This window comes from Eulemur rufifrons, chromosome 5 (assembly GCF_041146395.1).
Source record: "Eulemur rufifrons isolate Redbay chromosome 5, OSU_ERuf_1, whole genome shotgun sequence".
Taxonomy (NCBI): Eukaryota; Metazoa; Chordata; class Mammalia; order Primates; family Lemuridae; genus Eulemur; species Eulemur rufifrons.
In genome coordinates, this window is record NC_090987.1 from 37,271,868 (window position 1) to 37,298,245 (window position 26,378).

Consider the following 26,378-nt stretch of genomic DNA (forward strand, 5'->3'; position numbering starts at 1 on the left):
GTTTCAGTGAGGGCACCTGAACACACTGGCATTTTGTGCAAGATTTTGTGTATGTTTATATTTTCTAAGGAGAGGGTTCACATTTTCATCAGATTCTCAAAAGTGGATGTGATTTTTTTTTAAAAAACAAAAGGTTAAGATTATATTAAATGAGATTATTCTAAAAGAGAGTCATTTCAGTATTTTTTTAAATAAAGTAACCTTTTATTACTGAGCTAGGTTTCTGTAATCTGAGGTGGGTTTCAGTAATTCCACGTTATTGTGGGAGGGGTCCTTGAACATTGAGCTTTTAACATTTATCCTTTTGTGCTTTTGAATAATTTAAAATGTGCCCTTTAAGTTAAAGAAATTTGTTTTACGTGAGAGGAAAATGATAGATTAAACCCTCCATTTTTGAACGTTATATATTTTAAGATGTGAAGTGATTTTTCTGTACAATCTATGGACGTGTTTTTCAAAACCCATTCTTTAGCAGTTGAGGTAACCCAAACCTTATTTTACTCTTGACAATGTAGGAGGGCTTAAGTCTGGCCAAACTTTGCCTAATTAAATCTTAGGGTGTTACTTATTAACTGTGGGATAATACATTCCTTAGATAAGATAAAAGTACGCAATAGAAAATTGCTGTTCTAGGAACATCTACTGCAGCTTTTCCTGTCTTCAGAGCATTAGTGTGCATGTAAGTCTTCAGTGTTGTTAATATACTGCATGTGTATACCATATTTGGGAATAAATGTCATGAAACCTATACAATGTGCTCTGTTTTGTTTTAATTCCAGGTTACTTCATGGAATGGGCCCTTAGAGAACAAGCAAGGATTGAAGCTTTATGGGAAAACAAATCATGTGGTCTTCGGATTCAGAACTGAAGAGAAATGCAGCCATCTGAAATGGTCATGAACCCCAAACAAGTCTTCCTCTCTGTGCTGATATTTGGAGTAGCAGGGCTACTCCTCTTCATGTATTTGCAAGTCTGGATTGAAGAACAACATACAGGTAACATGCGGACTTTTTTTTCTATTTTAACTGTAACAACAATGGCCATTTTCAGTTAAATAAGCTATGATGTTTATAGATATATAAAAAGTCACAATATTTTCAACAGCAAAAAATGAGTCACATCCTAAAAGTCCAAGCTCCTAAAGGAAAGGAAGGTTATACAACTTTGGTGGGCATTTACTTGGTGGCTTTATACTTGAAATTTCTATTATCTCAATGCAAGCAGCCAAGCCCCATCAGCCCAGCAAGGACTGCTTGTAGAGAATTTGTCTGCAAAAATATAGCATTCATCCTACCTCTCGTCTATCCATGAAGCAGAAGGCACAAGCCTAAAAGGAGGGGAATACACAGCAATTGCCCTCTTTTAATTCCTTCTTAAATTCTGTGTCGATATTCAAAATTGGTGTAAAAATGTTTGATACCTGTACAGTTAATATAAAGGGGTTGGCAAATCTTTCCTGTAAAGGACTAGATAGTAAATATTTTAGGCTTTGCAGACCATACCATCTCTATCACAACTACTCACCTCTCCCAATGCATCACAAAAGCAGCCATAAATTACATGTAAACAAATGGACCAGGCTGTGTTCCAATAAAACTTTATTTACAGAATCAGATAATGGACTGGATTTGGTCCACAGGCAATAATTTGTGGATCCCTACTCTTCTCATCTTGTACTTTCATCATTTGATTTGCAATTTCTGCATATTGGAAGCACTAAATTACTGTTAAAAATGATTATATTTATAATGATAATAGTATTATCAAAGGAAATGTCTTAGAACATCATAGAAATTTTATACACACAGCTTTTGTCAAATTCCATTGGTAGAAATAGACCATGGTTTATGACTGTTAAGGAAAATAAAGTAAAAACAGAAGAATGATTTCTCAGTTATCTCCAATTGTGGACTATTTAAGGTTATTCTGGATATGAGGCCCTTAAGAATCTACGCTAAAAGATAATTCAAAACTCAGTCACAATTATGATAATTTTAAAAGTTGTTTCCATTTTTAAATCCCTTTCTTTGGTTTATCCTCATAGATACTTTGGATTTATTTAATTTATATAGTAAACTTTGTGAAAAGAAGTTGTGTATAATTGTTTTCTAGAGAATATATAACATTGTCAAAACATTCTTAATTCCATTATAATTTTCATAATACGATGCCAACTTTTCTATATTACTGAAACAGTTTGTCATAATAAATTATATCTGGTGAAACTATCTGTGATTAAAATATATAGGCTAATTCTCCCCAAAATACAACCCCTAACATAACTCCTGTACCATAGTAAGCCTTTAGTAGGTGTTTGTTGAATGAATGAATAAAAGAGTGAATGAATAGGTTGAAAACTCACTTCAGCCTACAGCCTGGAATGCAGCAGAGAAGGAAGAAACAAAAAGATCTCATTATTAAGAGGTTTGCTGGTGTCATGATCCCATAATAAATTTCATAAAAAGAGTATCACAGCAAGACTCCAATACACAAAGGAAAATGGATTCATCTATATAGACTGCTACCTGGGAGAAAAGTGATTTGGTCTGTCAGTAAAAAATTATATGATATCTGAGGAAAAACAGTCAAGTCACATAATAATATCCTACTTATAAAATTCAGTTTACAAAATGTGTTCACAGGCATTAACAGCTACCATTTATTGAGAGCTTAATAAGTGCCAAATGTTTATACAAATTTTCTCTAATCCTCGTGGTATCTTACTAGGTAGGTGATATTCTAAAGTTAGAGATGTGAAAACTGAGGCCCCAGAGGGATCAGGGGCATCTCCAAGGCCTTGGTGCAGAGGGAAAGCATGGATTTGAGCCCAGACTGCTGCTGGAAAACCTGTATTACATGTCAAGAAGACTTCCATCTGGAGTTCTGCCTTATACTAGCCTAGTGTCATGGGTTGTAATGCTGTAGTTTTCTAGGTAGGCAGGTACCTAAGTATTTTATATGTGTTTCAGATAACATCAGGAACATTTGACAATTTTAAAGCCAATCTCATTTTAAATCAAAAACATATCTGAATATGTGCTTTGATATTAAGTTAAAAATGAGAAAATGTGTCTTTTGGACATTTTAGAACTGTCATTCAAAGAACTTTGAAAGATGAGCTGGTTTGGATTCCTGAGACTTTCTATAATTAATGCAGGTTTTTAAAATCTCAATGGTTTTGATCTTATATATATTTCAGTAATATATGAGAATTTATAGATTCTCTTCATCCCTTTTTTTGAGGCTTTTAAAATCTAAGATATGGACTATTTTCTAAGCCTTCTTGATTTTCCTGTGTTTCTTCTATTAAAATAAAATGTCTTAGAATTAAAAAAATCTTAAATATGCTCTGATATACTAGCAAGAGGTTATGAAGAAAGATTTTTTTTTTGAGGTGAAGAGTAAATGTGACAGAGAAATTAAAATCTATCCAATTATGCAAAAGAGTTTCATAATGCTACCCATTTTTCCATATCATCATCAATTAATTTATCTGTTTCTTTGTGTTAACCTTCAGTATGTTGATGTGTTGTTATGAATTTTACTTTATAAGTTTTTTTATAGTTGTTAAGAGTACAAGTTTTCCATTCACAAAGATCTCAAAGATCTCCTACTGTTAGCTTTGTAACCATAGGCAAATTTCTTAACTTCTCTAAACCTCAACTTCCTTACCTATAAAATGAGGATAATAATATTTTCCACACAGAGTTGCAGTGAAGATGAAAGGGTGCAATGCTTGCAAACCACTCTGCGTGGTGCCTGGCAAACAGTAGTGCACAGTAAATGTGAGCTGCTATTATTATCCGAGAGCATCTGCATACTGGCTTTTTCTGAGTTGTCACAATTAAGACTCAGCCACAATTCAGGAAAACTGAATTGTACCCAAGCTTTAGCCTTGACTTACTAAGATAGAAAGAAAGAGAGCAGGGGGGAAAGAGAGAGAGAGAGAGAGAGAAGGCTTAGTTTCAGCTCTGGTTAAAACAGTTGACAGAAGCTAACTGGCACAAAGCCATTCTGGTTCTCAGCGTAGACGCTGGAAGAATGACAGGATTGAGTGCAGGGAGGGAGGTCAATGGCCAGGAGCATCTGCCTCTAAGATCAGAGTAATCATTCATTCAACAGTGTTTCTTGAAGACTTAACAATTGGAGGTGCCAAGCACCATGGTGAATACAGGCAAATAATAGCCAGATATAATCTTTTTTCTCAAGGACACTGTAGTCTCATGGATTGCAAAGGAGAAAATGGTTCTGAGTCCAGGCCAAGGCATTGGAACAAAAGGACAGTCCATTGTGACCGAAAGGAGACAGGCCCTCCATTATGGGGCAAAGTAATGAGTTGAGACCAGGAAAAAGAGCCCAGTCAGTTGACAGGGATAGAATTGCCGACCAGATAGAAGCTAGGAGTGGCGGGGTGAAGGGGCGGAGGAGGGAGGTGAAGGGCGCGGAGGACCAGAGCAGAACAGAACAGAGATCCATGCGAAAGATGCAATAATCATGAGGACCCAGTTGGGATAAATCACAAGAATGGCTCACTTTTTTTCCCCCCAGCTAATGTTTACATTTGCAATTTGGTGCTCCTTCTCTAGGTAGACTCTTGCTGCCAAATAGAGCAAGTACCAAAAGGCGCGGTGTGTTACTGTATTGTATGTGCCGTAAGACTGAGTTAAGACCCTTTCACAAGAATCAGAATCTCAGCTTTGCATAAAGGATTTAAAGATCCTTTGGTGCATCACATTTTTTTTTATTAAATGCAAATATAAGTCTGATCACATCACTCCCCTGTTTAAAACTTTTTAATTTCATGTCCTTTAACAAAAATTTATCCCGAGGCCCACCAAGCTGTGTGGGCTCTAGCCACTGCCCACCCTCCGGAAGCTTACCCTCCATCGCTCCCTGCGCCTCCCAGCGCCACCTCGCTCCCCCTGCCAAACCAAGCCCTTTGCTGTCTCTGTGCTCCCATAGCTCCAGAAGCCTGGCATCCTCTTCTGTCAGCTCACCTGTCAGGGCTTAGCTCAGACGTCACCTTCGTTGATTAGCCCTATAGTCAGTCAGTTCCTCCCTTTCCCACTCCATCTTATTTATTTCCTTCAGAGAAATTATCACAATCAGCAATGCTGTTTAATTATTTGTTGACTGTGTCCCTCACTGTTTTATGAGCTCTGTGTGGACAGAGACCTTGTCTGACTGGCTGACCTTGGTCTTCCATAGCATGGGACCTGGTATGTGGTAGGTGCTCAATGGTGTTCTCGTGTGGGTGGATAAATAATGCTTTACTTGATTTTCCAATATCCCAGCCACATGACCACACAGACTGTGTTTGAATACTCCTGGGGACAAAGGATCCACTCCTCCCCAAAGTGTCCACTCGACTTTACAGCAACATCCTTAGAAAGTGCCATATGCTCAGCGAGAACTCGCATCTTAGCTTCTGCCTAACAGCTGCCCTAGTTGTATCCCTGACACCTCCTCAGGCTCGTTCTCCCTCTGTAGCATAGCCTGATCATTTTCATGGAGAATGAAACCCCAGAATTTTAAACCATTTCATGAAAAAGACATTCCAGGTCACTCTCACCTGAACCGCAACACTTACTCTATATTCCTTTTAAAACATGATGTATACTCTTCTTGTATATAACTTGTGTTAGAAATACATGTATTTCACAAAATTCCGTATCAAGTAGTAAAGAGTTATATACACTTATTTTTAAATATACAAAGCAGTAAAAGTCAATACAGATCCCATCTAATAATTTACATTATTTCTTTTCCTGAGATTTCCCAGAATCAAGTTCAGTTTCAACTATTCCAAACTGAAACTGTTCTCTGGATGTATCCTTCATTATAAGAATCCATCTGAACAACTTCTGAGCATTTCTATCCAGGACCAATAATTTTTTTAGCTATTTATTGATAATGATTTTACATGTTTAAATCAAGAAACTTTTTTTTTTTTTTTTTACAATAATGACAGCTTTATTTTCTGAGGAGTCACTGGGTCCCAGGCAATGCTCTGAACACATTGTACTCACTATCTCATGTAATCCTACAAGTCTGGGATAGGTACAGTTAGTATTCTCATTTTTCAAGACGAGAAAACTGAGGCCAAGCAGATTATCTAGAATTCTAACTCAAGCAGCCTCATTCCAGGGCTCCAACTAAGCCACTCTGCGGTAAGCAGAGATGGAGAAAATCGTTGGATGATACTAAGCAAAGGCACTAGAGGAAGACACAGCACATGCCTACAGCCGGGCAGTTGTTCCAGGTGCTGAGTAACACCCCATGCCCCAGACCACACCCCAGTCCCTGGGATGCCTGGCCACGCCGCAGTGGTTCATCACATGTATGCTGGTTGTGCAGCTTCTCCTGGGTTCCTAGGAAGCCTTATCCCTATTTCTTATTTCCACAAGTGTCCTTGTAATAAGCCCTCTCCATGTCTTTGGATAAACTGTGGGATTTCTCTCTCTCTTGCCTCTCAAAAGCCCAACGCTGACGTCAACTGGAAACTATTACCCAGCAGTGGTTCTCAGTCGTTCATGTGCATCAGAATCTCCTGGAGGGTTTGTTGCAACAGATTGCTGGGCTCCACCCTCAAAGTTACTCATGCATTAGCTCTGAGATGGGGCCCAAGACTTCGCATTTCCAGCAAGGTCCCTGGTGACACTGATGCTGCAGATCCAGGGACCATATTTTGAGAACCCCCGATTCCAAGCCTTATTACCCAAAATGTGGAAAGCTGCAGAAGCAACAGCCTCACCTGGGAGCTCGTTAGAAACGCAGACTCTCAGCGCCCACACAGGCCTGCTGGATCCAAATCTGCCCTTTAACAAGAACCCCAATGCTTTCTGTGCACCTCAAAGTCAGAGAAGCACAGTTAGAGCAGTGGTTCTCAGCCAGCTGCTCACTGGAAAGACCGGGAGCTTTCAGGAACACTGATGGAGGGTGCACACCCAGAGACTGTGATTTTGGTGCCTGGCGCCTTCTCCGAGACGTTAATTTGTCAGGCTGGGAGTGGCCTGGGCAGGGGCATGTTTCTCATCTCCCCAAGGGACTCTAATATGCAGCAAAGGTTATGAACCACTGTCCCAGAGGTGCTGGCTCTTGTTGATTTATTGATGTCTTCTCTTGCCCTGCACTCATCTACATATAGGGCATGTCCTTCAAGGAGGAAAAACAGTGGTCACTGTGATATTAAACTGACAGAAGAGGGACAAGACTGTAAATAACATTATGTCTGAGATCTCCATTTTGGCCAAGCCATAAAGAGTTGAATCAAATGAGACCAACAAAGCAAAATCATTTCTAAACCCAGCAAAAATTACTGCAGCCCTGATCAGCAGAGCCAGGAGAGGGGTCAGACAGAAAAGTATGCTTTTCCCAAACACGTGTGTGTTCTCAATGTGAAGTGGTCACTACTACCTTCTCTCTCTCTAAAGCACTTTTTTTCTCCTGCCTTGTTTTGTTTTTAAATTTTTTAAATGCACAAGTAAAAATTGTATATATTCATGGTGTACAACATACATGTATGCATGTCTTGATGTATGCCTTGTGGCATGGCCAAATAAATCTACTTAATGCATGCATTACCTCACATACCATTTCTTGTGGTGAGAACAGTTAAAATCTACTTTTTTAGCCATCTGCAGACATACAGTACAACAGTGTTATTCACTGTGGTCATCATGATGTACCATAGATCTCTTGGTCTTACTCCTCCTGTCTCATGCAAATTTCGTGTCCTTTGACCAGCGTCTCCACAGAACTCAGAAACTTTTCTGACTTTTATACCTCTGGTTAGACACTTGGTCTGATTTCTACCATTTTCTTTCTGATTTACACCAAATAAGTACCGATATCTGAGTTTAGTTTAGGATTCAGAATTAGTATCTACGGTCAATTACTTAGCTATGAATTATCATTGCTAGCCTGTGAAAAAATCAGAGCTGTGGTTCCACCTTTTCAAAACTCATCGTCACCACTCCAGGTTCTGTAGGATTCTGGTCCTGAATATGCTTTGCCCGAAAAATATGTTCTTTTTGGTCAGTGATGTGACCTGGCCGTGGGCCAGGGTTCTATTCAAATCCTACGTGCTACTATCAATGGCAAGGTGGCCAAAACAGATGGTAGTTTGTAATTGTTTTCTTTTTAAAAGCACCAGAAACATCAGTAATCCTGGTTGTATTTTAACCCGCCCCCCATTTTTGTGTGAAAACGAAAAGTAATAGCTACAAGTTTCCGTTTTCATGCAAAGTAAAACCACCTTATTGCTTTTTCTCAGGCAATCGTTTCTGGCCCTTCCAAGCAAAGAGGCCTCGGTGCTTCTCGTGTTTCTAACGAAACTTCGTCTTCCTTTTTTTCAAACTCAGTATGCTTTCTCTCTCTACACTGAAGCATATTTTTGGCATATAAAGTTTGGTTTCTAGACCGGATTGCTATAATTCTTTTCTCCGTAGCCTCTCTGATGAGAGAGTGTGTTCTTTTCCTCCAAAAATCAGGCTGTTCATCCTGATCATGATGTTGCTGTATTAAAATTATATTTTCTTTCAGGGTATCTTTGTATACCTGAACTAGGACAAAGCCAATTTTAACATGGAAAGACTTTGTGCTTAAGATCAATCATATACTCAGGGAAATAAAATTGCTTTTCTTTAGAAAGTCACTCGTTTGAATTACTTTCTCTGATTTCGATGAGCATGGCCAACATTGTTTTTTTTAATGAAATGAATACACGCTCCCTCTGCACACCTGGACAGCGCCACACCTCCTCTTTCTTTTACCTGGTGGGTCCTGTGCCAGGGCCTTTGTGTTAGCCGTTCCCTCTCACTGGAGCCGTTTCCTTGGTTGTTTCCCTTGCTGGCTTTTTCTAATCCTTCAGGGTACAGCTTCACTGTCACCTTCCCCGAACATTCTATATAAAGTAGATATCCCCTGATGTCTTCTCTCACTGCACCTGTTTTATTGTTTCTTAAAATTTACTTCATGGGACTGATCTCAATCTGTAACAATTCTTTTTGTTTACTTGCGTACAGCCTGCCTCTCCCAGTAAAATTAAGCTTCCTGTGGGCAGGGAACTTGTATGTGGGTCACAGGTGTACCTGCAGCTGCCCCCACTTCTAGGTGCGGATTTCGGGTTCTTACTTTGCGGCATACCACCAGCACCCCCAAATTCAGTGTTTATTCTTACGCACCCAGCCACAGGTAACTCGGTTTTCCCTAGGAACCTGTCTTAACAATCCACCCCAGCTTTCCGAGTCTCCTGTATTCTTGTGTGCTTTTGCCCCATACCCCAGACGTGAAGGTGTAATGGTTGCTTACCCCTTAAGCAAAGTTTCTTAAAGTCTTCTGAAATTGAATATGGTTCAGCAGTCAAGCTTTGTAACAAGAGTTGATCCATCCCATCAACATAGAGTTTTAAAACCTAGTAACACATTGAATGCATTTGTTCTGTCAATGTTTTGAGCACATGTAAACAATGATGCAACTTGCTTTAGCCCAGCACTTGCCCTTCTTCAGGGCCCCATGCCCTCATATCTTTTGCAATCTACTCCTCTCCCACACTGTCTACAAAGTTATGCCAGGAACTACTATATCACAGTGCAACCCTTCATTTGGTCCAGTGGCAGGTACCTGGCCAATGCTAGACCCATCATTCGTAGTGTACCACATGCCATGTCACAGTGAGTTCATCGCCCAGGCAATGGGAGGCTGACCCAAGCTTGACCGATAACTCCTTTTTTTTCAAAAGATTTTGGCTTTTGAGACCTGCAATACAGGCCTGAATGCCTGGACTGTGTGATACAAAGCTCAGAAGCTTGCATGGCTGTTTTCTGCCATGTGGACCAGAGCGGCTGAAGACAATAGAGAGAGGGAGAAGAAAAGCAGACAGGAAGAGGGGAGGGAAGTTATAGATGGAGCCCCAGCAAATGTTGGGGTCCCTGCATCAACTTCTTCTAAGGTCCAATACTGTTCCTGTTCTTTCTTATTATAATTTTCTTCCTATTCTCTTTCTTTTCCTAGCCATCTTTCTTAGAGAAGGGTTATTGAATTTTAGAGGGGCCTCATAATGGACCCCCTTAGCCCTATTCATCACTTAGAGTAGAGGGTAAGTGGTAGATGACATAGACCAATCCTTCTTCACTGTTTTTAATTCATTTTACACCACAGACCACAAGGTGCTACCTTGTTCACTACTACACCCTGGCACCTAGCACAGTGCCTGGCACATAGTAGATGCTCAGTAAATCTTTGCTGGATGAGTGAATCATAAGCTCAATGAAGTTAAGGAAGACAAGTGAAACTAGTGTTTAACTCTGAGATTTTCAAAAGTTAAAGTGCATGATTTGGGGTAGGGTGGGGACTTTTTCCAGGAGTATCCTGAAGTATCTTTCTTGAGGTCAGAACTGTGTTACCTGGAGAGGTTTATTTTTCCTTTTGCTCTACAGTATTTTGTTTTTTAAATAAAGGCAGACTTACAAGGAAAAGCCGAAACTTGAATGAGGAATTATACAAGATGACCTTGTTAAGGTCTCTTATAATGTTAAATTTCATATGGTTATCATTTTGTGTCTAAAGGAGCAATTAACAAAGAAAAAAAGTCTCAGAAGCTGTCCATTTGGGACATAGTATTTTGTAGTGGGATGTCCTGAGCTCTAGCTACTAACTTTGAACCTGTTTTGTGTCTTTGAACATATTGATTAATGTCTCCAGATTCTGCTTTCTTTTCTCCACTTATTTCCATACCTTCTTTCTTGCCTTCCTGAGTAACCACCATCCTAAACTTCATGTTTATGACCACATTCTTGTATGTCTTTATAATTTTTAAGTCGTACATATATTCCTTTCTCATATTTATAGCCTTATATAAAAGGTGTCTATCTGTATATATTGAACTTTTGCACCTTTTTCATGCAACAGTAAGTTTTGAGGTTTATTTACATTGAAATATGTATCTCTATTCATTCACTTAACTACTAGATAATATTTCATTATGTGGATATACTGCAATTTTTATGTCTATTCTCTGATTGATGCACATTAAATTTTTTCTAATTTTTTACTATAACACATACTTCTGCTAAGAATATCACTGTATAATCTCTTTGTTGACATATTTTAAAGTTTCTATAAGGGACTGAATTGCATAGTCTCCAAAATCTTATCAGCTTCAAAATTCTGTGATTCCATATTATGTCTTTTTCTCTGCTCAAATGAATCCAAATTTGGACTTCTTAAAACACTAAAAATGTTCAACGATAGTTCCAGTAAAACACACAGAGAAATATTTGTTTGGGTGCACTGATTTTCATTCAGAATTATAGCCAAAAGATATAAATATAAGACACAGAATCTACTCTCACAGTTTTCTTACTTTATTGGTATGCCAACGGAGTAGTTAACAGTTCATTGAAAATCTATTAAAATAATTACTAGGTCATTAGTGTGAACTTTGAGTATGAGTTTAAAGGTCTCACTCACTAAATAATTCATGGCAGTAGCCAAGTTAAGTCCTGTTAGTGAGTATTGATGCAGTCTATAATACCACCTAGTCTAAACTATCTAATTTTCCTAATAAAAATAAACTTTTCCAAATGTCAAAGCATCATCAAGTCCCAGCCTCTTCCTTTTACAGAGAAGCAACTAAAAGGCTTAACTGCATAGCCAGTAGGTAACAAAACTGGCACTAAAACAGGATTCCTGATAAGTATTTTTCCACACAATACTCTTTCCTTCCCTTCCTCCTCACTTCCCTTCTCCTCTTCCCTCTTGAGATCTAAGAGGGCTCAAGAAGCTTTGGAATTATTGGTTCATTTCCCAAAGTAGCTTGAACATAGCTCTTCCCAAACCTGGTTAAGAAGTCTAGCAACAAGATGCATCACCGGGAACAAGAATATGGTTTCTGTTCTGCAGCTGAAAATCTGCCCAGAGAAGAACTTAGTGTTGTAAGAGCCACAGACTCTTTGTTCTGTACTGTTGAAAAGAAAATTCAATAGTACAGAAACAATGTGTTTGGGAACAACTCACTCTGTGGCTTTGTTTTCAAATGTACCTTTCAAGAATAAACTAAGCAATTAAGAGGTTTGGTGGGAAGTTGCAGGATATCTAATTCATCACAGATTAAAGAAGTGTAAAACTTGAAAAGGAAACACGAATCATTTTTAAATAAGAGAAGAACCTTAGTTTTCATGAAGTGTTGTGTCTGTTATTTTTCCCTAGTCACAGAATACTAAAAATTTTATTGTGTTTTATCTATGTGGTTGAAAGTACATTTTTTTTGTGCTAATCCAACAGACAGAATTAATTACTCGTCTCCTCTCTACTATTTCTCAACCTTTTAGCTACATCTCTTATCAACCTGGGTTCTAAACCTTTGCTTTCTGCCCGACTACTCCCCTACTGACAGCCCCCTGAGAGCCAGGGGCCACAGCACCCAGGACATACGAGACCCCATAAAGAGTTCAGTGGACAGACTTGGAGATTCCAGAAAGAGAGAGCAGCCGACAGTTTATCCAGGACACACTGCCTTCTAGGTCTCTTTGTAAGCTTTGCAGCTCGGATATTTTATTTTGCCTGTTCCCAAGAATTAAGTAACTTTTGGGTCACTAATTGAACTAAATAGTCACATAAGAATTAATGTATAACCCAGAAAGCATTTAATTAATGATTATCATATTCATGGAGCAATATCTTTCCAATAGTTAATTAGTTATACACACTGGCCAGTCCCCCCCTCTTTCCTAGATTTGGGATATTAGGGGAAAAAAATTTACTCTTCCTGGGGTCACGTATGGAATTTGGAATATGCTTGTAGGAATGTTTTGCTCAGGTCATGAGGAAGCCTTATGAACAGTTTCATAAGATAAAATATTTCAGGGTATCATCTCCTGAGATCAGTTAGACTGTCTGTTTTTATATCTGGTGACTGTAGACTGTGATAGAAAACACAAGACAGTTTGGTACCAGGGTAAAGTGATGGGTCCTTAACGTTGCCAGGCAATGCTATATTCCCTGTTGAGCTTTTTCTCTCCTGTTTTCCAGAGATGCAATTTCTGATATGTTACTTTCTCCTTGGCACTCCAAGCCCATCTCCTCCTCATTTCCCTCTGCAGATTGCCTCTCCTGCTTCACAGAAAAGAGTTGGCTAGCCTCAAAGAAAACTCTCAGAGCTTCCTGCTACCAAGATACAGACCTATCTGCTCCTAACCCCAACTCTTGCTCTTCTCTCAGCTACTTCCTCCTCCTCCCCATATCCTCCTCATTCTTCTACTCACATCTTGCTTCCAAGGGCTTCTTCTTCCTCAACGATCTTCCCATCTTCTGTGTATTCTTTTCTCCTGTTCTTCATCTCTTTCTCTACTGCTTCCTGGTTCAGTCTCTCTTATCTAAAAATAAGGCAATACTCAAATACCCAGTTCTGTCAATCACATTTTCCCTGTTGCCCCAATCTACTCCTCCCCTCCTCTTTAACTTCTTAAAATAATTTTGTGTCATCACCATCTCCCCTTCATGACTCTCCCGCCCCCCTTACTTAGTGCAGTCTGCACATCAACGGCTGCACCTGTTCCCCCAACAACCTCCTCTCCATTGTATCCAGGGAGGCTTTCCCAGGCCTCATCTCCCTGTTAGATATACTTCCCTTGACATCCATGAAGACAGACTCTTCCAGTTTTCTTACTGCTCTCTGGTTGCATACTCAGTTTCCCCTTCAGACTACTGCCTTTCCTTTTCTCATCCCTTAAATGTTGATGTTCCCAGAGTTCTACTCTCAGCCCTCTTTTTATCTCACTTTACTTGGGTTTCCTGTGTGATCCCGTCCACAGAAACCTGATCCCTTGCAAGTCTCCATGGCGCCACCTGCTGCCTGGGCATCTGTGCTTGAATGCCCACAGACCTGTTCAACTCAGCAAGTACCAAGCTAAACTCATCATTTTTCACCAGAGTTTGTTCTTCCCTCAGAATACCCCATTTTGCTGTTGTTGCAATTGTCTCACCTAAAGACTTTGCTGCCATTTGTGGTGCCTCCATTTTCCTCTTCCTTCTCCTCTGCCCCTAACTAAATATCACCCAGACGAGTCTTTGTAGCCACTCTCAAATGTGTCCACGCCTCTCCATCTCATAACTACCACCTGCGACCGTGTTACAATAATCTATTTCTGGGATTGCTGCAGCAGCCCCCTAAAGCAGCCTCTTCCCCGATGAGCTTTCCCTGCTCCGTCCCATTGTCCTCACTGAGCCTGGATAAGCTGTCGACCATGGCAGACTCATCATCCTCCTACATGAGAGCGCTTCATGGCCCCCAAGTGGCTCTCAGGACACACCTAAACTCCACACTTTGGCTGTCAAGGCCCTTCGTGATATGGGCTCTACCTAACTCTTCAGGCTCGTTTCTGGCCACGTTGCTCACTGAGCCTCCAGCTGTACTACATCTCCTTCAGATCTCTCAACCCTAAAACCCTGCAGGTGCCTCTCGAACATTTCCTGTTTCTCGGATGTTTAAGTCACCCCTCTATGTGTTCCCCGCACTTCCCTATTGAAGCAATCATGACAGTAGATTTAGAGTGTGTTTTTAATATCATGCTCACCACCCTCAGCTCACTAGACCATGATATCTTTGATGGTGACACCAGGGTTACATTTCACCATTGCATCTCCTGTGCCTAGCATGTGCTTTCATCGGCCATGATAGGTAGGAGTTCGTTAATTCAATTTGAAAATACTAAGTTAGAAATCTTGGGAAAACAATACAGGGGTGTGTCTTCTATCTTAATTAGGGGCACATGTATCAGCCTTCCAACTTCCATAACCATGCAAATAATGTTTGTATCAGAGCATTATGAGACTCCACCATCTGATTTCATGGAGAGAAGAGTGCATGATTATACTCTATCAGGGTGGCATACTTTTGCAAAACTTCATCTTGCAGTATTTTAGTGATAATGTAGCTAAATTTTAGTGTAATATAATTTTCTGTTTCTTTCTGTAATAAAAAAATTTACTTTATAGGTTAGTTATTAAGCTTCCATTCTGTTACTCAGACCCCTCATTTCTGTTATTTTCTCAATTTACCCTTCTAAAATGTCTTTGTTTTCCAGATCATTTAAACTCACTTAGGTGGCCCATGTATGTGACTCACAGTGCAAAATTGTTGTCTAAAGTATTTGTGATTTTAAACAGCCAGCAAAGAAGAATGTGGGGCCAGAGTTACCATCTGACATTGACCACTGTCTTCCAGGAAGCTCCTTGTTTATTTGGACCCATCTCAGAGAAAGAACAAAATAATTCTCTATACATGCAATTTTCTTCTTTTTGCAAATGACATTTAACTGTTATGTGGGTGACTGAGGGCTACATAGTTAGTGAAGAATCTTGATGGAGGGAGAACTCATTAGTTTTTCAAAAAATTAAGAAGGCCATAAATTGACATCAAAAATGGTTCAGATTTATTCAGAGAGAAAGCAATACAGAAGGAAAGTGTCCAACTTTATGCTGCAGCTGTGCCCTGAGTCCAACACTTCTAGAAAATGCCTAAACGTAATTTAATACAAACATCACAATGATAAATGTAGAATTCCAGAATGCTTATGAGGTGCCATATGGGCAAAGTCACCATTAATACTTGTTTGAAAGTGAAAAACAATAGACCTAAATACTTACATATTTCATGGTCTTATGAACAACTTTCAAATTACTTTTATAACCAATTTATTGTGAAACATTAGTTCATATAAATTAGGCTCACACAACTTTACATTTCTAGTAATATGGAATATACTTAAAAACAGGCATGATTTCTTCATAATATATTCTCATTGGTTTCTACATGACCCTTTGCATAATAATTAGCTAAGAAAGACATATTTTGTAGCACAAAGAACAATCCTCCATTTGAAAACTCTGTTGAGGTATATAAAGCCCAAGAATATGTAGTAACAGGAGAACATAAGGGTAGCAACCAGCTTTCATACACTCAATAAACCAATGTAGGTTTTACTAAGCTTCTTTTAAGTTTGCTCAAGAGAGAGACAAATCCATAAAGTGATCAGGCTGCTTACTATCACACTGCCAGAAATACACTGTAAACAATGAAATTGCCTCCAAATTTTGGACTCAGAATTTTATGATTGACATAAAGGGTCAGTGCCTGCATTTTAGATCCATCCCAGAAGCAATTCAATAATCAACAGAAATCAGAAGTCCATTCACTGGCAGAAAATTAGGTAGGGACTCCCTGTTTGCTTTGGATCAAAGGTATGTCCAATAATGTAAAATTAAGGGAAAAGACGTAACTGCAACCTGAAATCCCATATCCAAAAAAGCAGGATGCTATGGTGTTGGAAGAGGAGTGAAGAGTTATGAGCAATCTGGAATTGATGGGAAAATAGTGATGTACTTAAATGGAAAACCAGTGATAATGAGAAAATGTAATGGGTTTTAATTCTATTTCTCATTTTTTAGAAATTTTTTGCATCAACTAGATTGAGCTTGTAAGGGTAGGTGTGCATTTGAAAAACTGGGAACAAATTCCAATTTTACTGTGGCACTGCCCATTGAAATTTTATGTAGTGTAGTCTCTTTTAATTCACAGCAACAGGTAGGTAGCTTTTCGCCTCTGTATCTCTTAAATTTAAATTTTATGCTGTCTGTTTACAATTGGCAAGAGTCAGATTATCCTTGATTTCTGCCAAGATGCCAAGTTAACTTGGCTGATGTTGGATTCCGGAAGGCAAAGAGCCTTCTTCCCCGAAGCAATTTCTGATTAAGAAGAAAATGAGATCTCAGGTGTATTTTTAGCATCTGGAATTCTTAAGTATTCATTTATTCAGTTTTGACTTTGGGGACCCTTTGGGTGGTTACATTTTTGTGTGTGTACCGCAAGTAGCGCTACTACGTGAATCATTATATTAGCTTCAAAGGATTGCGTTGCCTTTCCTTTCTGTCAGCTCCTTTGTAAGGCTCATATAACTTCATAAGGGCATATGTCTATCTGCATTTGTATTCTCCAAATATTCATGAGAGTCATTGACGGCCAAGCGCTGCAGAGATGAGAAAGAATTCCTGAGTGAGGGGGTTGCTGAAAATGTGACAAGGTAGTAGTATTTCATCTGCCTGGCCCTGTCTGCAATGTGGAGAGCCCGGGTTTTCCCGGGTGGTGTTGGTTTGCAAAGAGGAGTCTTGTTGCCAGACTCGGGCTGTCTCCTCAGATCCTAGCAGACCACATTCTTGATGTCAGTGCATAAAAATGGTCTCTCCTATTGCCACAATATTTATGCCTGCTTTGGAGCAAGCTGCTCACCAGCAATTTTGAGAACTAATAAGGTGTCCTGGGGAAATGAGTAAATCTTTTGTTTTTGACATTTCTCCCCATTGCCTATTAGCCCTCCCCAGACTTCTCCCCTCTTTTTGTTCTGCTCCTGCAAAATTTAACTAAACCCATAGCACGATAGTCTATTTTCATGGTATTATAAACTATTTTTTTCTACAAATGCGAATTTTTATTTTTAAGAAAAGCCTATATAATTCCTGAAGACTCACTAGGGTATTACTGAATGCCATGGCCTTTTACCAGGGCGACAGTGCACTGGGGGAAAGGAACCGGATCAGAGTTTTGGAGGATTCCTGGGCACTGGCTCTGAATTGAGACCAACTTTAGGAGACCCAAAACATCACTGTCAGAGTAGGGGCTTGTAGAGGCTGGTGATCAATGGAGTTTTAGCTCAGTTTCATCTCACAGTGGATCCAGTGGGTTCCTGCACTCATCCTGTGGTTATTTCCCCAGTTCCAGAATGTACAATTGGAGTAGACATAGTAGACAATCCCCACATTGGGAATTCTGAAAAGTTTGTCTAATGTAAGAACTTTGTATCCCTGTAATATGCTGAAATAAAAAAAAAGAACTTTGCCTCATCTGTATGTTATTTCCTAATGTATATTTTAGAGAGGGAATTCAATCACTGATTAGCACCCTGGGAACTGCCACTATGTAGCTATTATGCATTGCCTCAGCCAAGATCCCAGCCCACCCAAATGGAAGGAAGGGAGTTATGCTCTCCTTCCAGCTCTAAAATGCTGGTCTTTTTGCTCACTTACAACTCTTCTTTCAGCATTTTTTTTTCTTTGAGTAGTCAAACTGGAGATGTATTGAGTTCATATCTATTTCTTTGTATTATAACTGTGTAAAGATAGCCTTGGCACTCTTGCACATTGTTAGTGATTGATTGTACAATAAAAGCTGATGTTTCCCTACACTATTTTTCTTCTATGTGCATTAAATTTGCCTTTTCCTCCTTCACTCTCTTTCAGCTCCACCTCTTCATTTTGGAGTTCTTGCTACTTTGACATGAAAAATGTTCATTAGTGAGTCTAATGGATAATTACATTGGGGGGGATGATTTAAATTTCAAATACAATTTAGCACAATTACCTAGGTCTTAACTGAAACTAGAAGAACATAATTACATACTTTTTTTCTTCAACTTTTTTGTTGTTATGGTTCCACATGTACAAGGCTGGTCTTTTCACTAACTTTTTTAATGCTGTTTGTGACGCTATTCCAGCTTGTATTCAGTCTAACTTTGAATAGACTTCTACTTACAATAGAACACAATATTGTAAAGCTTTATTATAAGACAAAAACTCATATTGAAGTTGTGGGAACAGCATTTTTATTAAGGTTTTTTCATTTAATACAAGAAACAGGCTCACAGAAATCTAGGATCAAATCTGGGCAGTAGCAACATTTATGAGCAGTGTAGATGGTAAATTGATTTTAAAATTTTTTATGATATATTTCTCTAATTCATTCATTTTAAATATGCTGATGCATTTGTTCTTTCATAATTATAATCGAAAGAGAGCTAAAGCAGTGGGGATCCTGTCTCCATCTCTCATCTAGGCTTCTGCTGTGACTACTCTGGAGTGTCAGAGGGTGACAGTCTCAGCCTCTGTCCTTGAGCTTCAAACACAGCTGCACAGCACTGCAAAATAAGCCATATTGACCACACATTTGTCACCCACATATGTTGTACAGAATTCTGGGTTACAGTAATGGAAATGCACCCACAAGAAGGTTAAACCTATTGCTAAATAAATAGATACACAGAAACATAGATATGTTCTTCTGGTAAGATACTTTCTCAATGTAGCCCCTGGATAGTGCAAGCAGTTTCAGAAATAGCTAGATCCAGAGCTCCAACAATGTTGTCATCAGGACTCTCTCCATTCCTAGCTTCTTTTGGTTATGCTTTCCTCCGTACAGCATCATCCTTGGCAGGCTTTGCATTTGACAGTGAAGATACCTGTTGGAAATTCCACGCTTCATCATCTTTCTTGATAGCAGTTGCAAAGAGGAGATCCTCTCTCCCCTGGTGTCCATATCAGTTACTGAAAATGGACTCTGATTCTTCCTGCTGGGGGTCTTCTGCTAGCCTATCTACCATTACTGTACCCATAGAAGTATTTATTAGTGAGCCTGAATTACAGACCATCCCCTGTGGCAGGTAAAGTATGGTCTGAGAATTTGCAGCCTCATGCCAAGCAAGGGGAAAGCAGTGCTCCAAAAGAAGGCATGAAGATAGGCTTTAAGACTGTAGCTGACATCCAGGATACCACATTCAACTCTGCGATGGTGGAGTTGCCCATCTCTTAAAGGAGCTCACAACTGACCTCAGAAATCAGAACCAGAGATGACTCAATGGGAACCCTCCTATCTCGGTGACAGCCTTGAGTTCCTAAAGTCCCTGCAACTGGCATTACTTTTGGTCATTGTGCTTCTGATCCAAATATGAAGTCAGGATTGTCTACTTCTTTTTATACTGACAGTGATGCCCATTTTAAAGTTGAGGAAACTGAGTTACAGAGAGGGTAAGCAATGTGCCCAAGGGCACACAGGCTAGTCATGGAACAGAGTTTTGTAGTCCTTCTTCAAATCATGATCACCCAAGAAGCTTTTTTTATTTTTTTTTTTAATGTAGATTACTTGGGTCTTACTCTTGGGTCTCACTCTGGGATATTCCAGTGTATTGATACTAGTTCTGGGATTCACTGGGGAATCCTACAAATTCTAAGATAACCAAAGTTATTCTGATGAGTAGGGAGGCTCAAGAGCCACTGACCTCAAGAACAAGAGGGAAGTGGAATGGCAGAAGGCCCGAGGGGTTTAGTTATGGGATGATCAATAATAAAGGCAAGAAAAAAATAATTTATATGACATCATTTGTTGTAACCTGGTCAGGAACCTGTGGTGCTGTTTCATCAGGAAAGTAGCATTCTGGGAAGAGGCGAAGTGGCCACATACTCTGATCTTTCCTTCACTCGCTGCGTTCTTTACCTGTATCAAAAATTGACTCTTAGTATAGGCAAGTGAAAGATATCCAACTGTTTCTTTACTTAGCAATAGTGGGGAAAAAAAGTGTTTTATCGTTGGTTAACAAATACTTCCACTAGTGTGAAATGTGCAACTTAAAGTAAAACCTCAGAGTTATTTTGCATGCTATAATATTTCTTCTGCTTGGAATAGTCTTTCCCTTCTCCTCCCCTAACTCTCCTACCTACACTTCAGTTCTCAGGTTCAGTATGATTACCTCTAGGGCACCTTCCCTGATCCACTCATCCCTTTTAGGTTCTCTGGATATACGCTCTCATAGCACCTTGTACCTTTCCGTCCCAGAAGTTATGATAATTTGCAATCATTAATGTACTTGTGTGACTGATAGTCTAGTATTGATCTGCCACACTAAACTGTGAATTTGTGACCATATTTGATTTTTTACTTCTGTATGCTCAGCATGCTGTACTGTGTCTGACACATACTAAATTTTTGATCATTTCCTGTTGAATGAATGAAAAGACACCTTTAAGAAAACATGACACCAAGCATAAGTGGTTAAGGAAACATTCCCCTAAATGGAATTTGAACCATTAAAATGAAAAAGGAGCAGAAGAAAGTTTAGGAGAAATTTAAGAAAGGCTTAGAGAGCAAGTAGCAAAAAATACTGATGAGCAGGCAATTATCACCTGTAATCTAAGTATAGACATAAACAAACAGAGCCTTAAGCTGTGAAAATAGCTCAGGACCCACTGGAAAGGGGCAAGTAATTAGGCCATTAGCTAGAGAAACAAGAACTAATTACAGTGAAACAGAGATAATGTTCTTGGGAGTATTTCATTGTTTCTTTCTCACAAAATGTTACAACTGAAAAAGACTTTTAATATCACCTATCCAGTAGTCCCTAAACTGAGGTCCCCATATCCCAGATGCTCAGACCTGGGAGCTCTTAAGCTATGTTCAGAACTCCTGAAAGTCCAATGAATGTTAAACCTTTCCCTACAGTGTGGCTAAATGACTTAACTGAAAACAAATGCATTTGCTTCCAATCATTTCAGTTCTGTGGGGCTATAGGTACATATTATTTAATTAAAGTGAGCAGGTCAATGTTCTTGATTTAGTGGGTCAATCGTTTAAAAATAACGGGTCAAAGGGGAGCTGAAACAGGATTGGACAATTTTTTCCAGAGGCAACTCTGATCAGCTCTGTGCCCAGAGTCTGAATCTTTTCAAGGACTCCTGAAAAGGTTTGGGTGCTGAAAGACATAGTTTTTGGAAAAAAAAAAAAAAAAAAACCAACCACTAAATCAAAATTAGTGTATTTTTATTAATTTTGAAAACTGTATAATTGTTTAGCCAGGATTTGGGTAGGGTGGGTGGTGGGGGAAGGAAAGGTCCAGAGGAGTGATGGCTACTCTGATAGACCGAGAGGGCACCTGGGAAGAACTGGCCTCCGCGGTGGTTAAAGTGGCCAAGTGGAGGGAGCCACTCCGGCAACGCATTGGCAATGATGATGTTTCAGGGCAACATAGGTGAGAATGGGCTCTGAGGCCCCAGGGGGTGCTGTGGGGTGCACTCTCTAGAGCCAGCTGAGAACCAAAGAGCTATTGGTTTTCTGTGTATTAAAATCCATTTTCTATTTAATAAAATCTCTTTCTAAACTATTTTGTTGAGTCCCTTAAATCTGGTTTTTTAAACAGACTGGTTTTCAGATCCCTCCTCAGTCTGTGGATCTCTAACTCCCTCATGTTGAGCTCTCTGAGCCTCTGTTTTCTTATCTGTAAAATGGATTATTTCTACTCATTTCCAAGGCTGTTGTAAACTTACTAAATAATTTAGAAAGAAGAGATAATTGATAAGCTAGACTTTATTAAAATTAAAAACTGCTCTTCAAAAGACAGCATCAAGAGAATGAGAAGACAAGCCACAGACTGGAACAAAAAGTCCCAAAACAATACATGTTGGCATGGATGCGGAGAGACAGGAACACTCATACACTGCTGGTGGGACTGTAAACTAGTGCAACCCCTGTGGAAAGCAATGTAGAGATACCTTAAGCAGATTCAAGTAGACCTACCATTCGATCCAGCAATCCCATTATTGGGCATCTACCCAGAAGAACAAAAGTCATTCTATAAAAAAGACACCTGCACCCGAATGTTTATAGCAGGACAATTCACAATTGCAAAGATGTGGAAACAACCCAAATGCCCATGAATTCATGAATGGATTATCAAGATGTGGTATATGTATACCATGGAATATTACTCAGCTATTAGAAATAATGGCGATATGGCATCTCTTTGGTTCTCCTGGAGAGAGTTGGAACCCATTCTATTAAGTGAAGTATCCCAAGAATGGAAAAATAAGCACCACATGTACTCACCAGCAAACTGGTTTCCCTGAGTGCACATTTGGGAATAACACCAATTGGGTATCGGACAGAGGTGGGGGTTGGGGGGAAGGAATGGGTGTATACCTATTTGATGAGTGCGATGTGCACTGTCTAGGGAATGGACACACTTGAAGCTCAGACTCGGGGGGATGGGAAGGCATGGGCAATATATATATAACCTGAACTTTTGTACCCCCATAATGAGCTGAAATAAAAAAAAAAAAAAGACATACGATATAATACTGTTATCCAGAATATACAAAGAACTCCTAAAACTCAACAATAAGCAAATGAACAACCCCATTAAACAAATGGGCAAAAGACCTGAACAGACAACTCACCAAAGAAGATATACAGATGGCAAGAAAGCATATGAAAAGATGTTTAACATCATGCATCATTAGCTAATTGCAAATTAAAACAACAGTTAAGTACTATTACACACCCATTTGAATGGCCAAAATTCAAAACACTGACAATACCAAATGGTGATAAGGATGTGGTACAACAGGAATGCTCATTCATTGCTGGTGGGAATGAAAAATGGTACAACCACTTAGGAAGGCAGTTTGGCAGTTTCTTACAAAACTAAACTTACTCTTACCATATGATCCAGCAATCATAGTTCTTGGTATTTACCCAAATGGTTAAAAACTTATGTCTCTGCAAAAACATGCACACAGATGTTTATAGCAGCTTTATTCATGATTGCCAAGACTTACAAGAAGCCAAGGTGTCCTTCAATGGGTGAATGGATAAATTGTGTTATATCCAGACAATGGAATATTATTTATCACTAAAAACAAATGATGTATCAAGTGGTAAAGAGACACAGAGGAAACTTAAATGCATACTACTAAATGAAAGAAGGCAATCTGAGAAGGCTACATACTGTGTGGTTTCACTATATGACATTCTGGAAAAAGATAAAACATGAAGACAGTAAAAACAATAGTAGTTGGCATTGGTTACAGGAGAGGGACGGATGAATAGGCAGGACACAGAGGATTTTTAGGGCAGTGAAAATACTCTGTATGATATTATAATGGTAGGTACATGTCATTACATTTGTCAAACCCATGGAATGTACAACAGCAAGAGTAAATGAACCCTTATGTAAACTGTGAGTCCACTTTGGGTGATGACGTGTCCATGTAGGTTCATCATGTGTAACAAATGTTTCACTGTGATATGGGATGTGGAAAGTGGGAGAGGTTTCATGTGTGTGTGAACAGGTGTGTAGCAATTCTCTGTACTTTCTGCTCAATTTTACTGTGAACCTAAAGCTACTCTAAAAAAATTAAATTTAGCTGTGCAGAAGCTTTTTTAATTTAATCATGTCCCATTCATTTATTTTTGTTGCTGCTGTGATTGCCTTGGGGGTCTTCTTCATGAATTCTTTGCCTAGGCCAATGTCTGTAAGAGTCTTTCCTACATTTTCTTCTAGAATTCTGATTGTATCACGCCTAAGGTTTAAGTCCGTTATCCACCGTGATTTGATTTTTGTAAGAGATGAAAGCTGTGGGTCCTGTTTCAGTCTTCAAGTGGCTAACCAGTTCTCCCAGCACCATTTATTGAATAGGGATTCTTGTCCCCAGAGTATATTCTTTCCTACTTTGTCAAAAATTAGGTGGCTATATGAGGATGGATCTATATTTGGATTTTCTGTTGTGTTCCACTGGTCTGTGTCCCTGTACTTGTGCCAATACCAGGCCGTTTTAAGAACCATGGCCTTGTAGTATAGTTTGAGGTCTGGCAAATTAATACCTCCCATTTTGTTTTTGTTGCTTAAAATTGCTTTTGCTATACGGGGTCTTCTCTGATTCCATACAAAGTGTATAATTATTTTCTCTACCTCTGTAAAGAATGATGTTGGTAATTTAATAGGGATTGCATTGAATCTGTAGATCACTTTGGGTAGTATAGACATTTTAACAATGTTGATTCTTCCGATCCACGAGCATGGCATATTTTTCCATCTTTTTGCAAGTTCTGCTATTTCTTTTCTCAGTGTTTCATAGTTTTCCTTATAGAGGTCCTTTACCTCTTTAGTTAGGTATATACCTAGATATTTTATTTTCTTTGTTGCTATTTTGAAGGGTATTGAGTTTTTAATTTGGTTTTCCGATTGACTGTTATTGGCATATATAAATGCCTCTGATTTGTGTATATTAATTTTGTAGCCTGAGACTTTGCTATATTCGTTAATCAATTCCAGGAGTCTCATGGTTGAATCCTGGGGGATTTCCAGATATAACATCATATCATCAGCAAAAAGTGAGAGTTTGATTTCTTCCTTCCCTATTTGGACTCCCTTGATTTTGCTCTCTTGCCTGATAGCTCTCTCAAGGACTTCCAATACTATGTTGAAAAGTAATGGGGACACAGCCAAAGAAACAGTCACGAGAATAAACAGACCACCTACAGAATGGGAAAAAATTTTTGCATACTACACATCAGATAAAGGACTGATAACAAGAATCTATTTAGAACTCAGGAAAGTCAGCAAGAAAAAATCAAGCAACCCTATCAAAAAGTGGGCAAATGACATGAATAGAAACTTCTCGAGCCGGGCGCGGTGGCTCACGCCTGTAATCCTAGCACTCTGGGAGGCCGAGGCGGGTGGATCGCTCGAGGTCAGGAGTTCGAGACCAGCCTGAGCAAGAGTGAGACCCCGTCTCTACTAAAAATAGAAAGAAATTATATGGACAACTAAAATATATATATACAAAAAAAATTAGCCGGGCATGGTGGCTCATGCCTGTAGTCCCAGCTACTCGGGAGGCTGAGGCAGTAGGATCGCTTAAGCCCAGGAGTTTGAGGTTGCTGTGAGCTAGGCTGACGCCACGGCACTCACTCTAGCCCGGGCAACAGAGTGAGACTCTGTCTCAAAAAAAAAAAAAAAAAAAAAAGAAACTTCTCGAAAGAAGATATAAGAATGGCTAACAAACATATGAAAAAATGCTCAACATCCCTAATCATCAGAGAAATGCAAATCAAAACCACAATGAGATATCACTTAACCGCAGTGAGAATGGCCTTTATCAAAAAAACCCAAAACAACACATGCTGGCGTGGGTGTGGAGAGACAGGAACACTAATACACTGCTGGTGGGACTGCAAACTAGTGCAACCCCTGTGGAAAGCATTATGGAGGTATCTTAAACAGATTCAAGTAGACCTGCCATTTGACCCAGCAATCCCATTATTGGGCATATACCCAAAGGAAAAAAGGTCATTCTGCAACAAAGACACATGTACCCGAATGTTTATAGCAGCACAATTCACAATAGCAAAGATGTGGAAACAACCCAAATGCCCATCAATACATGATTGGATTAGTAAGCTGTGGTATATGTATACCATGGAATATTACTCAGCTATAAGAAATAATGAAGATACGACATCTCTATGGTTCTCCTGGAGAGAGTTGGAACCCATTATATTAAGTGAAGTATCCCAAGAATGGAAAAACAAGCATGACATGTACTCACCAGAAAACTGGTTTCCCTGATCATCACCTAAATACACATCTGGGAACGACACCAATCGGATATCAGACTGAGGTGGGGGGTGGGGGAGGGGATAGGGGTATGCCTACACAATGAGTGCATTGCGCACTGTTTGGGAAATGGTCACGCTTGAAGGTGCTGACTCGGGAAGGGAG

The 26,378-nt window shown here is 39.4% G+C and overlaps 1 protein-coding gene across 1 annotated transcript in view; it reads left to right on the plus strand.

The window, feature by feature from the left end:
• The first annotated feature begins 874 nt into the window (after nt 1-874).
• Nucleotides 875-26,378, plus strand: part of CHST9 (carbohydrate sulfotransferase 9) — a 201,690-nt gene continuing 176,186 nt past the window's right edge. Inside the window, exon 1 of the mRNA XM_069468155.1 lies at nt 875-995. Coding sequence (XP_069324256.1) covers nt 875-995 — 121 coding nt within the window. The remainder of the gene's footprint in view (nt 996-26,378) is intronic.